At 37.8% G+C, this 13,817-nt stretch overlaps 1 protein-coding gene across 4 annotated transcripts in view; it reads right to left on the bottom strand.

Moving 5' to 3' along the window:
* The window catches only part of psd2 (pleckstrin and Sec7 domain containing 2), a 76,010-nt gene that overhangs the window by 15,709 nt on the left and 46,484 nt on the right, over positions 1–13,817 (bottom strand). For 3 of the 4 annotated variants that reach the window (XM_073854526.1, XM_055177744.2, XM_073854525.1), the window contains exons 4-5: positions 2,180–2,374; positions 2,000–2,080 (exon numbers count right to left, since the gene is read on the bottom strand). In XM_073854526.1, coding sequence (XP_073710627.1) covers positions 2,000–2,080; positions 2,180–2,374 — 276 coding nt within the window. Of the gene's footprint in view, positions 1–1,999; positions 2,081–2,179; positions 2,375–11,102; positions 11,444–13,817 lie in introns of those variants that run through there. The other variant, XM_073854527.1, reaches the window with a different exon arrangement.

Here is a 13,817-nt window from a genome sequence, read left to right as displayed (position 1 = left end):
TAAACTGAATTGAGAAATTGCTTGAAATTTTGAGTTACATAAAATGTGACATTTCTTACAGTGTACAGTGAACCTTTTTTAATTTTGTATTTTTTTATTTGTACTGTAAAAAAATATTTTCAAAATCACAATTTGTGTAATTTATTTACAGAAATAAAGGTGAAAATATGAATTCATCCACAGTTAACATCAGACAATACTGACACATAATTTTGTACACTTAGTATATTGACAACATGGCCAAACATTTTGTGTTGAGCATTAACAATGACACAAGGACTTGCCAATTTGAGGGGACTGACATAAAAAATTACTTTTGAGAGATGAATTAAGGGTTTTGAACAAGGCTTTTGCAGGATATCAATGATGTTGTGCAGTTTATATTGTTGTTTGCAGTTGGCAAATTGTTCTGAAAAATTCATTTATTATTTAGCTAATTTTAAGAATGATTTGAGAAATGAATCAAAGCAACTGAGAAAAACTGTAATGCATAAAAAAACTGAATTCAAATCAGAATTTAGAGGACCTCCAGTAATACCACCACAGACCCCAAGGGGCCCCGGACCCCCTGTTACAGACCCATGTTCTAGAGTTTCAGTCTTTGTGAATTTCCTACATTACAGAGCCTTTGCTTTGAGTTGATGGTTCATGATTTGTGATCCTAAAGGGAGTCGCACACCGGATGAAAAGTGCAGCGTCGCATCTAAGACAACTCGGGGGTATTGTACACCGGAAGTGAACATTAAATAGCGCAAGCTTAGTCAGATAGCGTCTACTTCAAAGTGAAAAATATACGTTAGCATCCAATGTTAATCGATTTGAGACAAATATGGTGTTATTTAATGTTAAACTATGTGCGCAACAGGTATTTGACTAGCGTCCAGAGTCACAGTAGACAGACGCCGCCGGTGTGCGTACATTCATAGAAAATAATGTGTTCTGTATTAAGATTCATGGCACGACGCGTGGCGCTTCTCGTCCGGTGCAAGACCCCCTTAAAGGGACAATAAGTAGGATTTACCCCCATCTAGTGGTGAAATTGTATTTTGCATTCAAACGAATAGTGCTCTCTAGCGCCTCGCTTTCCAAATGCGTGTTGCAACTACGGTAGCCGTTATGTACTCACTGATCTCCTTGTCCGTTTTAGCTGGTTTACGTGTACTGAATGAAAACGCATTGTGGAAATGCTAGTGCTTTTTGTCCCTCTCTGCTATTATAGTTTATCAATACGGCGGAATGACATGGAAGCCTCCTTGGACTTACCCGTTCAATGTAAGTAAAGAGAAAAAATTCTAAGCAAACAAATAAAAGTCAGATCACTGCAGAGGTCATTTGAGAACATATTTATGAATTAAGACATTGATTTTGATTAATAAAACACTTAAAACCTACTTACTGTCCCTTTAAGGCAATGGTTTCTTTTTGAGCTATTCTACTAAACATTGTGTACCACCTACCACCCCAAATCAATTCCCTCACCTACAATTACGTGACTAAATTAGTCAAAGATATCTGATGCTGTATTTGTCTCACATTTTAGGCTTGTTGAACTGCAGTCGAACTGTTTCTATCCACATTGCATAACTGCAGATAGTACATTCAGTTCTTTCAGTTTAGGTATTTTAGTGACATTGTACTTCATTTTTCCATTTTCAGAGGTTATTCGTGGAAATGAGAAGTCTAGCTTCTTAATAAAAACGTCTTTCCTTTACTACTGGTTAACCACCATAACAAGGAAGCAACGTCTGTAGTGTTTTTAAAAACTTCCTACATAACATCACTCTGTTGAATTATACCACACCCTTTAACAGCGGCAATGCAATGAAGCAATGATTTCCTGTCACTCATTTCTATTAATGTATACACAAGGCCACATCTTCTTGGTCAAAATACCCACTTCATGTATCTAATGCATTTGCTATGCATATGCATATGAAAAGGACAGGTTCTGATGCCCCGCTCCAAACACAAATAGTTATCGCAAACAAAATGTACTCACCTCAGTGCTCTGTCTAAGGACAACCCTGTAAAGTCAAAGAAGCTCAGATATTCAGAGGCCACCAACTGGCTGAATTCATTACTGCAGGAGAAAGAGCAAAGAAGGATTGTGTGTAAACAATATCTCATCCTACTCCCTTACACATTTATTACACTAATACGCATATACACACACACTCACTTTTTGCCCAGGTGTCGGGCAACGTCACAACGCTTAAAGCCCTCCAAGTAAAACAGTCGCTTGGCCAATCGTTTGGCAGCATCCGTGTCGACACGGCAACCGTTGGCGAGTGTGTCTGTGCTGCCGCTCTCCAGCGTCTCCACGCTGCCCAACTCTGAGTCTGAGTCGCACAACCCATCTGTAAGGTTTGCATCACTGTGGAAACAAACAAAGAACAGTAAGACAACTCTACTCTTTCCAGTTTTAAACTAGTTGAAGTTCATTACCTTAAAGGATAATTCCGGTATTTAACACTTTGGGCTCTATCTTACACCCGGCGCAATGCACGACGCAAGTGTCTTTCGCTAGTTTCCACCCTAATTTTCACGTTTAGCGCCGCGTTGTTTAAATAGCAAATGCATTTGCGCCCCCTTTTGCGCCCATGGGCGTTCTGGTCTGAAAACGAGGTGTGTTCAGGCGCATTGTTGGCGCGTTGCTATTTTGAGGCAACTAAAATATACTACGCCATTGACCAACAAAAACCTGGTCTAAAGTCTAAAGTCAATGGCGCAATGTGTTTTATGTTATTTAAAGAGCGCATTAGTAATATGCGCCTATAAACGGGAGGACAACGCAGATTTGCTTATCACAAAGTACATGAATGCGCAGCAGCACAAAAAAGCTTTTAAATATGAAAGATTAAAGGATTGAATGAAAAAGATTATTATTGAGTCTCTTGGACATAAATGAGGACTAATTATGAGACGTTAGAGGGCGCAAAGAGCTGCTTCACCTGCAGCCTGGTAAGTAAATAAATGCTTTGCTTTAAACAAATGCATCTGATTTTAAATGTTTTTTTAAATGCTACCTCACGGATTTATTATATGATGACTCTGTACCTGCGGATATGGTGAGATGAGAAACATTTTTAAGTAATGCTTAAAAAAACTCTTAGTTAAAAAAACGTTGTCCAAAGTGCTGAAACGTGCGGAGAGCCGTTTGTAAATTCTTTATCTTCTGTTTGTTACAAATAAAGTATTTTTAGAGTACAAACCTTATCTTACATACTTGTAAATTATGTTTTGATGATATTGGATAGCCATACATTTAAAGCAATTACAAGCCTGCTTTTTACTTCCATGACTAAAAGAAAATGGGTTTTAAAGGTTTTAATAAAAAAATATCAATTTCAATACAAGTGAAAAACAACACAATTATTTAACATTAATCTTAAACTGGGGATCTTCTTCCTCCGCTTAGTTTTTCAGTTTACAAAGTTCGTCATCTAAATAGCGATTAGACATAGCGCCAGCGCAACTTGCTTTTAAAGGGGATGAGAGCTGAGACTCTCATTGGTTTACTGCACGTTACGTCCAAAATACTCCCATTACAATAGGACCAACCCTTTTCGACCAAATTAAATCCCGTCGTTAAATTAGTAAAAGTGGATTCGGACACGCCCATTTAGACGCTGCGCTGTGCGCTTTAGACAATGCGTTTAGATCATTAAAATAGGGCCCTTTGAGTCTCATTTCTGGTTTGTTTTGGATGAACTACAGTTATGGACACAGAAATTTTGACAATGGGTCGTGTCTTGACCTTTTGACTCGTTTAGAAGCGTCTCTTGACTGCTTCAGAATGGAAATCAATGACCATGCACAAACATGTCATTAAAACAACACTTAACGTTCATTTTCAAAACTGTACTACTCACCGAGTGGTTCGTGGTGTTCGTTGATGATTAAAAACAAATATGTCAGCGCAATGTATGATTTCAATCTGTGTTATTTGCTATAGTGGAACTATTTTTTCAGATACCTCACAACCGCGTATATACTTCCGCTCTATATTTGAGTTTGAAGCATTAGCACACTCCCGACCACTTGATGGCGACAACCACTTTGCCATACAAGTCTAGCGTATAGACAGTCACAATCGAGCTCAACTTCAAACCTAAAGCTGGTCACTGAGCCATCAAATATGGGAAAAATTTCTTCTGAAAGAAACCGAGCGAAAAAACTACAACCACATGTAAACAGACCCTTTTCTGTTTCCCAGCGGCGGAGTGATATATCAGCGAGCAATGAGTCTTCCAAGAGAAGTCAATGGAATTTTACAAAATGCCAAATAAAACACGACAGAAACTGTATTTCGCTACACAACTTGTTTTAATCATCAACGAACACCACAAACCACTCGGTGAGTAGCACAGTTTTGAGTGTTAAGTGTTGTTTTAATGACATGTTTGTGCATGGTCATTGACTTCCATTCTGAAGCAGCCAGTCACGAGACGCTTCTAAACGAGTCAAAAAGTCAAGACTCGACCCATTGTCAAAATTTCAGTGTCCATCACTGTAGTTCATCCAAAACAAACCAGAAATGAGACTAAAAATGTTAAATACCGGAATTATCCTGTAATCAAGTCACTAGCAATTTATTTCATTCAAATGCCACACTCTACCAAATGCATACTAGCTTATGACTATTATAGCGGGTCAAAACTAGTTTCGATAGTTGATCAATTAGATCAGATGGTGAGGTCAATGTGAACCATCCTGTTGGTCAAGCTGGATGGTAAGCCACACTGGCAAGGTTAAATGGAATATAAGTACAATTGGATCTTAACCGACACCAGCTACCAAATCTTATGTTGGCAAGACAAGATACAATCTGTTATTTTTCAGCACATCCCTTATGGTTTTACTACAATTTAAACAAAAAATGAAAACATGGTTACTGTAGTAAGACCTAGTTGTGATCAATATGCCAAAAAAAACCTAGTTGCTACAAAAAAGGTTATGATTGATCAGGACTGTCACAGTTTGTTATATTTTGTATTGCATTAACATTAGAAGCTATTCTAAGTGAGATTATCGATGGAAGTATTTAATAGGAGCCATTAAGATCCTCCATCTTTTCATGTCACTGAATTAGCATTAAGCTCATGGGTAGCAAACGGCATCTTGAGAGAAACGCAATCTTTAGTTTAACTAAGAAACATCACCTCTAATTCAACTAATTAAAATCTTGACATGTACAATTACTGCAACGAAGGTAAAAGGCTCATTAAAGTGCTCCTTAAATTGAATGGTAATTTGGGATGAGAGGGTTAAGCATCGAATATGCCCCAGAGATGACCAATCCTGAGTGAGTCGGTCAGACAGACCATTACTTAAGTGACAGACGTAAAGCTTTTGATATTACATATTTATGAATTTCTGTCTGGTTATGGTGCAAAAATGTGTTTGAGCATAACGCCTCATAGTGCCGTCGTCTTGATTTAGCCATTACACAGTATATACAGTAATAGTATTTTTATAAGATAAAAGCAGAAAAATCTATCAGGATGATGCTGCAATTGCTTTGGAGGCCAACACAAATGAAACACATTACAGATGACATATGTTCGCTGGTCAACAGTTTTGTCTCATGTGTGTCCGCAGTCTCGTGAATAAATTATGTCTGTCGTTTTTATGAGTCAATTTTTTTGCATAATTTCATTAGCACAATTGCATTAGCTCCAAACTGGATAAAGAACGATAATGTGCTGGTTGCCATGGTGCCAGCAGAACCTGGTATATCGTGAGGGGGAGAGGGATGTAATTTGTGTCCCTCCCAAGCAGATGTCCTCTTCATCAGCATTACCCACAATGCCCCAGAAAGCTCACATGAAACATACACAATATTTATGCAATACTGGCTGTGTAAATACATCTGAACAAGATTTCAACTAACTACAAAATCCTAAAAAAAAAATGAGCAGGATGGATGGGAATATGGATGTATGGGTGGGTGGGTTTGGTTTAGATAGACATACAGCCAGAGACTGTAGACAGACACTGCTGACAGATAGACAGACAGATACTATAGATAGACAGAGACAGACAGACAGACGGACGGACGGACAGACAGACAGACAGACAGACAGACAGACAGACAGACAGACAGACAGACAGACAGACAGACAGACAATGTAGATATATAGGTAGACAGACAGACAGACAGACAGACAGACAGACAGACAAACAGACACTGTAGATAAACAGACAGACAGATAAATACTGTAGGCAGACAGACAGACAGACAGATAGATAGACAGACGATGTAGCCAGACAGACAGACAGACGGACGGAAAGATAGACACTGTAGATAAACAGATAAACAGACAGATAGACACTGTAGATAGACAGACAGACAGGCAGGACAGACAGACAGACAGACAGACAGACAGACAGACACTGTAAAAAAACAGATAAACATACAAATAGATAGACACTGTAGATAGACATATAGACAGTCTATATATAGACATATATAGGTACTGTAGACAGACAGACAGACACTGTAGATAGACAGATAGACAGACACTGTAGATAAACAGACAGATAGATAGACACTGTAGATAGACAGACAGACAGGCAGGGCAGACTGACAGACAGATAGATAGACAATGTAGATAGACAGACAGACAGACAGACAGACAGACAGAAAGATAGACACTGTAGATAGACAGACAGATAGACAGATAGACACTGTAGATAGACAGACAGATAGATAGACAAACAGACACTGTAGATGGACAGACAGACAGACAGACAGACAGACAGACAGACAGACAGACAGACAGACACTGTAGATAGACAGATAGACAGATAAATACTGTAGGCAGGCAGACAGACAGACAGACAGACAGACAGACAGATATATAGGTACTGTAGACAGACAGACAGACAGACAGACAGACACTGTAGATAGACAGACAGATAGATAGACAAACAGACACTGTAGATGGACAGACAGATAGACAGACAGACAGACAGACAGACAGAAACTGTAGATAAAGAGATAGAAAGATAAATACTGTAGGCAGACAGACAGACAGACAGACAGACAGACAGACAGACAGACAGACAGACAGACAGACAGACATACAGACAGACAATGTAGATATATAGGTAGACAGACAGACAGACAGACAGACAGACAGACAGACAAACAGACACTGTAGATAAACAGACAGACAGATAAATACTGTAGGCAGACAGACAGACAGACAGATAGATAGACAGACGATGTAGCCAGACAGACAGACAGACGGACGGAAAGATAGACACTGTAGATAAACAGATAAACAGACAGATAGACACTGTAGATAGACAGACAGACAGGCAGGACAGACAGACAGACAGACAGACAGACAGACAGACACTGTAAAAAAACAGATAAACATACAAATAGATAGACACTGTAGATAGACATATAGACAGTCTATATATAGACATATATAGGTACTGTAGACAGACAGACAGACACTGTAGATAGACAGATAGACAGACACTGTAGATAAACAGACAGATAGATAGACACTGTAGATAGACAGACAGACAGGCAGGGCAGACTGACAGACAGATAGATAGACAATGTAGATAGACAGACAGACAGACAGACAGACAGACAGAAAGATAGACACTGTAGATAGACAGACAGATAGACAGATAGACACTGTAGATAGACAGACAGATAGATAGACAAACAGACACTGTAGATGGACAGACAGACAGACAGACAGACAGACAGACAGACAGACAGACAGACAGACACTGTAGATAGACAGATAGACAGATAAATACTGTAGGCAGGCAGACAGACAGACAGACAGACAGACAGACAGATATATAGGTACTGTAGACAGACAGACAGACAGACAGACAGACACTGTAGATAGACAGACAGATAGATAGACAAACAGACACTGTAGATGGACAGACAGATAGACAGACAGACAGACAGACAGACAGAAACTGTAGATAAAGAGATAGAAAGATAAATACTGTAGGCAGACAGACAGACAGACAGACAGACAGACAGACAGACAGACAGACAGACAGACAGACAGACAGACAGACACTGTAGATAGACAGACAGATAGATAGACAAACAGACACTGTAGATGGACAGACAGATAGACAGACAGACAGACAGAAACTGTAGATAAAGAGATAGAAAGATAAATACTGTAGGCAGACAGACAGACATACATACAGACAGACAGACAGACATACATACATACAGACAGACAGACAGACAGAAAGAAAGATAGATACTGTAGACAGACAGACAGACAGACAGACAGACAGACAGACAGACAGACAGATACTGTAGATAGAAAGACAGACATACATACAGAAAGATAGATACTGTAGACAGACAGACAGACAGATACTGTAGATAGAAAGACAGACATACATACAGAAAGATAGATACTGTAGATAGACAGACAGACAGACAGACAGACAGACAGACAGAAAGAAATATACTGTATATACTGTAGACAGACAGACAGACAGACAGACATACAGACAGACAGAAAGAAAGATAGATGCTGTAGATAGACAGACAGACAGACAGACAGACAGACAGACAGACAGACAGAAAGGTAGATAGATACTGTAGATAGACAGACAGACATATAGACAGAAAGAAAGATAGATACTGTAGATAGACAGACGGAAGACAGACAGACAGACAGACAGACAGACAGACAGACAGAAAGGGAGACAGATACTTAGACAGACAGGCAGATAGATAGACATACAGACATAGGTAGATAGATAGATAGATAGACAGACAGACAGACAGACAGACAGTGTAGATAGACACTGCAGACAGTCAGACAGACAGACAGACAGACAGACAGACAGATAGACAGTTAAATACTCAACAATCTGACATACATACATACACTGTAGACAGACAGACACAAAGATACTCAACAGTAAAATATGAAGAGATTAAAGGATGAGTAAAGATCATCTGAGTTCACATCTCCTCCCTTTTCCTGTGAATCAAATCACCCAACTATAATTCACACCTCCAGCTACAAAAGCACACAAAGTGATCTGCACAGAATCACCTGTTAATTTAATGGAGAGACCCTCTGAGTGATCTAAAGCACCAGACTGATTCATTCAGTGCTCAAGTGTCAAACCAGCTGCCCGTTTCTATAGTCATAACTTTAAAGGTCATGTGCACATAATGACAGAACAAACGCCATCGGAAAGCGATATCTCTCCCCATCTGTCTTTAAAGTACTCTGATCAATAATGATGATTGATTGAGCAGATTTGTGCTATAGATTTTCAAAAGAACAGCCCAGAGGAAAATGTTATTTCTCAGTGGTGGCTCTTTCATTGCTCAGGAGATCTGAAGGACATCTTAGTTCTGTTTCATTTAAGTATTAACTTTAGATGCATCTCCTAAATTTGTTGAGGAGAAAAAATAGAAACCCAATGAAGTATGGAGATCCCAGGGAACCCTCAAACGGATAAAAATGTATAACTTTGTAAAAGGGCATCTGCCAAAAGCATAAAATGTAAACATAAGTAATCTTACCCAGAATTGGGTAATTTTTAACCCAGCAGCAGAGTATTCTGTCCAAGGTTTACTCAGCTTGATGTTGGAGTATCATGGTACATAAAAATGGCATTTATTCTGTTTCATGGTAGTTATTAATCAAAGTACCACAGTACTACTGACACCATCATTGACTTCATTAAACATAAATCACAGCCTCATGCACATCTGACAGCAGCTCTAGAGGAGCAACGATGCAATAAATGATCCTACAAAAAAGCCAGCAAGAAGTCTGTATGGACCTGGAGCTCTGCTGAGCAAGCCAGGAGATTAAACATGAGACTGCCTGTCTATGACACGTATGCCAGTTCCTCTGTCTGTTCGCCAGCGCTGGTGCTGTCGGCGAAGGGTGTGTTGGACGAACAGTGAGTGAAGTGTGAAGGAGTTGGCACATCATTGTCAGCTAGCCAAAAATAAAAATCCTGCTCTGTGAGCGCGTGTGTGTGTGTATTGTGTTACTGTAAGAAAATATTTGTGATGTATTTTAGATTACATTATGCAATGAAAACTTTGTCAGGTACAAGGGATCAAGTATACAAAAGCTCACCCTTTCTTGTCTCGCTCACACACACAATAAAACAACAGCCCTCAGGCTACGCATTTATAACTGCATCTTTGAAAGTCCTTTTTGGCCAAGAAAAGAATTGACAATTTAATACCGAACAAGATAACCTTGTAACAGTGTGCCTTAGGAAAGAATACAGCAAGTGGAAAAAGGAGAAATAACCTTGACCATCTGCAGACTAGTAAACAAATGACTAAAACAAGAAGTAACCAAAAGATTCCCATTCAAACTGTCTATGTTTATTTACATTTATACATTCACCACATGCTTTATCCAAAGCGACTTACAGCATCACTAATTTAAAATACTAAGACATCTACCCATCACTGTAGAAAGCATGGTAACCTTGTAAAGCACTTCTATCAGACCTGACGCTTTCAATGACTTTTGTCAGTTTTACCTAATATAGTCAGGTTCATTTTGGTCATATTAAATAAGTTTTAAAACATTTACACTGCTAGGTTATCTTAAAAAATAAACTAGATAATAAAATAAAAGTAAAACAAAGAGTTTGACTTCAAATATAAACAAATAAATACTATTTACAGTCCAAATAAGAATAATACTGGAAGTAATACACTGGTATTTACCTTACTGATCTATTTCTACCTACCGCTTAAAAATACTTTACTGGTTAAACGAAATTTAGCCAGGTTAATTCAGATATATTAACCAATATTTCCCTTAAAATCATGGTTTTACAGTAACCCTATGTAACAAAACTTTTGTGGTAACCATGGTTTAACCATGTAGTAAACCCATGGTTAATTTTCGTAAGGGGTTGCCTTGATTAAAAATAGTTCATTTAGATATTATCGCATGATTCATATTTATAGAGCTGACCAAACATTGCGCAGCTGCTGGATTTTAAAGTGTATAAGAAAAGTATGAAGAAAAGGAAAGTAAGATTTTTTAAAAGTGAAATATAATACGGTTTGAGGATTCAAGATAAGCTAAAGAACTTACAGAAGTCCTAGAAGAAACTCAAAATGAACATCATATTCGTCCTTCCACATCTTTCATCGGAGATCAGGCATCAGTCCCGCGCGTTCGGGAGGAACAGAGCCGTTTTGATCCATTCGCCTCCGGGCGATGCGCGCGTTGGGTAACAGAGTTTTTCCCCAAAGTTTTCAGTGCTTCTGCGCAAAATGGGGCGTTTTGGTGATACGCGTCACCGCGTGTCGTTCATTTTCTTCGACAAATAAACGTTTTTGACGCGAATAACTCAAGCGCAATGTCCGTATGCTTTTGGCTCCGGCGTTTTTGCGCAAAGCTCTTCCAAGTCTGAAGTTCCTAAAAGTCGGAACGCAGAGGGAAGTAGGCGGAGTATGTCGTTCTGAGTGGATAGGATTACTGAATGACTCCTGCCTGGGACACATTTCCATTTTTCCGATGAAGTGCCCATCGGGACCGAGTCCCGTTGAACCTGACCGTTTTTCATTTCTCAGACATCTAACATTCTCTAACATTTATTTCTTATAAAAACTAAAAATGAAAAACAGTATTTCAACATCAGGATATATATTTATTTTTACTCGTGTTAAATTTTTCAGTCTAATGTAATAAAAAATATATAATTTGGTTTCTAATGAAGTAAACTAAAATGGTTTCACACAAGAACTTATAAAACTGAAAACAATAAATGAATGAATAAATGAAAAGTAATTTATTTATTTATTAGTGTTTACGATCTTATTTTCCATTGCTGGTTCTAAAATATGAGTACCATTTCTATTATTTGTTAAGTTCCAATTTATTATATTTCAGTATAGACAATAGCTTAGTTCACAAACAAAAGAGTACACAACAAACCTGTAACCATAAGCATTAGACCATTTCCTTTTGACAATGACTCACCTAAAAGTCACTGGGGCGTGACCTATTCAAAAATACAGCTTCCAGGACCTAAAATACAGGACCTAACGAGTTCATATTAGTTACTTAGAAGTAAATATTTGTACTGTACATATTTCTGGCAGTACATACTAGCATAATGGATGGTTGCAAAGTTCGAGAATTTTGGAAATATTCAAAGTTAAGGAATTAAGGGAAAATATTTGTGAATTTTGGGAAATTTATGCAAACCCTATCACATACAAACATTAGCTTTCTCGGCAGCAGACTCCTCTTTATCCGCATGCCAAATTCCCAGATTTTTGCAACCCTGCAGACACTTATCACTTTTTGACAGTTCCTACAAGCTTTGAATTCTTCTTGGTTTTTACAATTTGCACACATACTGTATCATTCCAAGACCAGAATAAGAAATCAACTGTGACATATGATACAGAGTGTGTAGTCTCTGTGCCATTTGCATGCATCAGTAACCTACACCCATAGCATGTTTGTCCTCTAAAATCATCATATGATTCAGTTGAATAACTAACTCATCATAATTAGATAATATGATCATTACAGTTGACTTAACCACTCAACCAATAACTAACAATCACCATTTTCTCTCTGTGTATATCTCTTATTATTTCTCTGGCTGTATACTAATGAAACCAGGACCTTATTAATTGAATAAATTAGCAATGTGCAATCCTCAGCATCTTATCTCCAACACAGAACAGCCATCTTTACACTGCAAACAGGGCAAATAAAGCAAAATCTGAACTAACATCTTTGTTAATAAAGTGAAAAGATATTTAGAATACTGGACAAACTTGTAGTCTTGTAAAGAATGTGGATGTCTTATTTCTTTCATTTACAAAGTTTTATATGGCTACAAACTTTTAAAAATATCGTACCTGTGCTCCTTTTCAATGTAAAATAACAGAAAAAAATATTTTTTATTACGGAAAATTTCTGTAATTTATTGTGCCAGTTATTTTACAGTTTTTTTCCGGCACCCCAGCCGCCGTAATTTTACTGTTTTTTTTACAGATTATTTTTTGTTAATGTAAAATTACAGAAAAAAAATATTTTTGTATTACAGAAAATTTCTGTAATTTATAGTGCCCGTTATTGCATTGTATTTTTCCTACAAACCAGCCGCTGAATTTTTCCTGAACGTTTTTTTTTACGGATTTTATTTTACAGCGATATCATTTTGGTTTCTGGAAAAGTGTAAGTACTGATTTTTGTATTGCTCTGTGGAAAGGATATGTAGGTGCTGGTGCTTCTAAAACTTTATCTTCTAAATCATCATTATCATTTTATCATTTTAGTCTTTTTTTCAAAGCTTTCAAACACATCTATTTTTTCATGTACAGGCACTTTAAGATGTCGAGAAACTAGCACTAAAGTGTCAGACAGAGCCAATTATAGACCTGTTTAAAGACAGATTTCTCTGTGACACAGACCTGTGAGGATTAACAGCATAGCACACAGTGAATTACAAAGACCGCATATCATGACTTAATACACACACACATATGTTAGGTGAGGTGTGAGGTTTCTCCATCATTTTCCTGATTTTAGAAAACTCACTTACATATTTTGTGGATTATGTGCGCATCTGAGAAAAAATTGACACAAAGTTGCCTATTTAGGCAGCATTTTAAGGCATTAGGTCCCAATGCAAAGGGAAAATAATATATAGAAATTTAAAACTCAATATATAAAAAAATCCTATAGGTCAAAGTTTAAGGCAACATCACAAGTATCATAAGCATAGAGTCCCATCTTATTATGCATAAGTGTGCATAAGGCCTATGCATATCACAGTGTGTATGA

This window comes from Misgurnus anguillicaudatus, chromosome 16 (genome assembly GCF_027580225.2).
Source record: "Misgurnus anguillicaudatus chromosome 16, ASM2758022v2, whole genome shotgun sequence".
NCBI classification, from domain to species: Eukaryota; Metazoa; Chordata; class Actinopteri; order Cypriniformes; family Cobitidae; genus Misgurnus; species Misgurnus anguillicaudatus.
Note: the sequence above shows the minus strand (reverse complement) of the source record. Positions and strands in the feature narration are given on the sequence as shown.